This window comes from Saccostrea echinata, unplaced genomic scaffold (assembly GCF_033153115.1).
Source record: "Saccostrea echinata isolate AGI-Se365-2 ecotype Australia unplaced genomic scaffold, CSIRO_AGI_Sech_v1 ptg000029l, whole genome shotgun sequence".
Taxonomy (NCBI): Eukaryota; Metazoa; Mollusca; class Bivalvia; order Ostreida; family Ostreidae; genus Saccostrea; species Saccostrea echinata.
Window position 1 is genome coordinate 21,464,806 of NW_026889778.1, and position 2,526 is coordinate 21,467,331.

The 2,526-nt window shown below is 31.8% G+C and overlaps 1 protein-coding gene across 1 annotated transcript; it reads left to right on the top strand.

Moving 5' to 3' along the window:
• Positions 1 to 698: 698 nt before the first annotated feature.
• LOC133195092 (complement C1q-like protein 3) lies at positions 699 to 1,776 on the top strand. The gene is made up of 2 exons (XM_061330969.1): positions 699 to 786; positions 1,361 to 1,776. Exons 1-2 carry the CDS (start codon positions 699 to 701, stop codon positions 1,774 to 1,776), a joined length of 504 nt encoding a protein of 167 aa, XP_061186953.1.
• Positions 1,777 to 2,526: the final 750 nt, after the last annotated feature.

Sequence of the window (2,526 nt, forward strand, 5' to 3'; positions counted from 1 at the left end):
ATGTACAGGTTCCTACATTATGGTATAATCAGAAATGAATACTAGTACACAGTGCATCCATGTGTAATGAACTGAAAGTAACGAAATTGGAAAATGACATCAGCCACTCTAGGCACTTTAGATTTAAATAATATTTAAATTCATTTTGCGAAAAATAGAATCAATTGAATCTATAAACTTTATTACAATATTAACAACATTTTAAGACTGGTCTGTGCACACCTTCCGATCCTATAGGACTGCGATTTTTACATGAAATTTAAATTCATCTGAACCTAAATATTTTGACGTGGATTTTGCAAGGAACATTGTAGTACATATACACAATATGTCTATAATAAGATATTAGACCATTAAAAATGATGAAAACGCATTTCTCCTCGAACGTTTTGGGCAGCCCTCGTATGTACCGGTATATACTTTAAGTTATAAATTTAATTTGATTAAACAGAATGTATGTAAGGATACAAATTGAAAGGTTGAGGCTTTAAAAAATTGTTTTTAGAATGATGTTTGGGCAAAATAATAGTGTTCTGAAAACAGTCTGCATGAATGTTGTATTTTTTGTGTCAATGCTTTTATTAACAACAAATACGTTTTGTTTCAAAATCTATTCGTCATTACAGATTCTTAAAAAAATGTGGACTTTGTTTCTTTTTCTGGTGTTTTCTTTTAAACCCCACACTTTCTTGCAAGTAATGGCATTTTCCTCGCCCTCTGGCTTTATCGAAGACTTCAATGGGTATATGGACGTTTGTCAACATTTTGGATGGGAGCCAAAAAAAGGTATTGTTTGTATTCAAGTATAAGCTATTCTATGGTTAGATATTACTTTTTATCCTAATCGCTGTGGGTTGTTCATTAAAAAAAGAGTGGAAAAAAAATCATATCTATCCACAAACCATGGGAGATTCTTTTATCACATGTTTTACACATAGCTATCACATGTTTTACACTCTTTATGAGCTATGTCCACAGAATGTGATAAATATAGGATCTCCGATGGTTTGTGGTTGGATATGATTTTTTATCCGATGAGTTGTGATTTTTTTTTATCTAAAGACACAACAAAATGCATAAAAAGTCATATTTAACCACCAACCATGGGAGAGTCTTTTTATTTCATGTTTTACACATAGTTATCACATGTTTTAAATATATAAATCCACAATAATTGATTTGATCGAATTCACGCAAAACCATTGTGACATAACAACCGTGAATTTGAAAACGATATCCTACGAGCTATATCCACTTTATAAAGGAGTAATATGTGATAAATATTAATAAAACGTTGTTTAGGCATTTATGGTCTTTGTAAAGATTGCTATAAAATATACAAAGTTTTATTAATTATCAGGCTGTTCTCAAATTGGCCAAATTATTGCCTTCCATGCAGCTATAAAATCCCATCTCCGGAACGTTCCTGTAAACACAACAATAAAATTCGATGATGTTTTTCTGAACAAAGGAAACGGGTATAATCCCGACACAGGTGTCTTTACGGCACCAGAGGACGGCGTTTACTTCTTCGAGTGGACATTTATTTCAACCAGGAAATCAACAGTTTACGTAGAGGCAGTGGTAGATGGTACACGGAAAGCATCGACTTGTGTGAATGATCAACAGAGTTATCATGTCAGTACCTCAGGACATTTGCTTTATGAACTGAAGAAAGGAAACAAAGTCTGGATCAGAACATTTTTTGTGACGGCTGGGTACATGCACGCTGATAAGTACACTTATTTCTCGGGATACAAGATAAGCAAATTCTAATTAGCAGGTACATTGTACAAAATATGTTTCTGTATGTTATTGAGCTCAATCAAGTCATTATTCAAATTCCTTCTGATTTGATTTTCTTACGTTAAGGAAATATGAATATATATTACAAAACTTTGGATTCTGCAAATAAATTTTTACTACTCAGATATGCATGTATATGGATTTCATAACATAAGATGTCAATACATTTTGAAGTGATGTGGGTACATGTAAATTGCATAAACATTGCATAAACATAATAGTCTTTAAAAGGGGCATTAAATATGACCTAATTAAAGGAAATCATATCAATCCGCCAAGCCAAATGAATCAAATGACAGTGATGTTATTCAAACTTTATACAATTTGTATAAAATTTGGACACCTTACACTGAAAGTTTGAAGACAGATGTCAACAAACCTTTTTATCTATTTTCTTTCAAAAAAACATCAGCTTCAAAATATAACCTTAGATTGAGGCTGGTCTTTTATTTCAATTGATTAGGGAAAACATTCAGAGAAATGCACTTAGGTACGTTGCATGTATAATGATCTGACAACCTAGAATAAAGGTAAGGTAAAGGTATTATATATATTCTTCAAAACAAATGTGAAGTCTCGAAAGATCAGATTGACTGATTGTTCAACGCCAAGTCAGCAGTGTTTCAGCCATATTTTGGGGTATCAATATATGCAATAAAACTATCAAACTAAATACAAATTATTTGCTCAAAAGTTAAGTTCGATTCTATATTCTTTTTT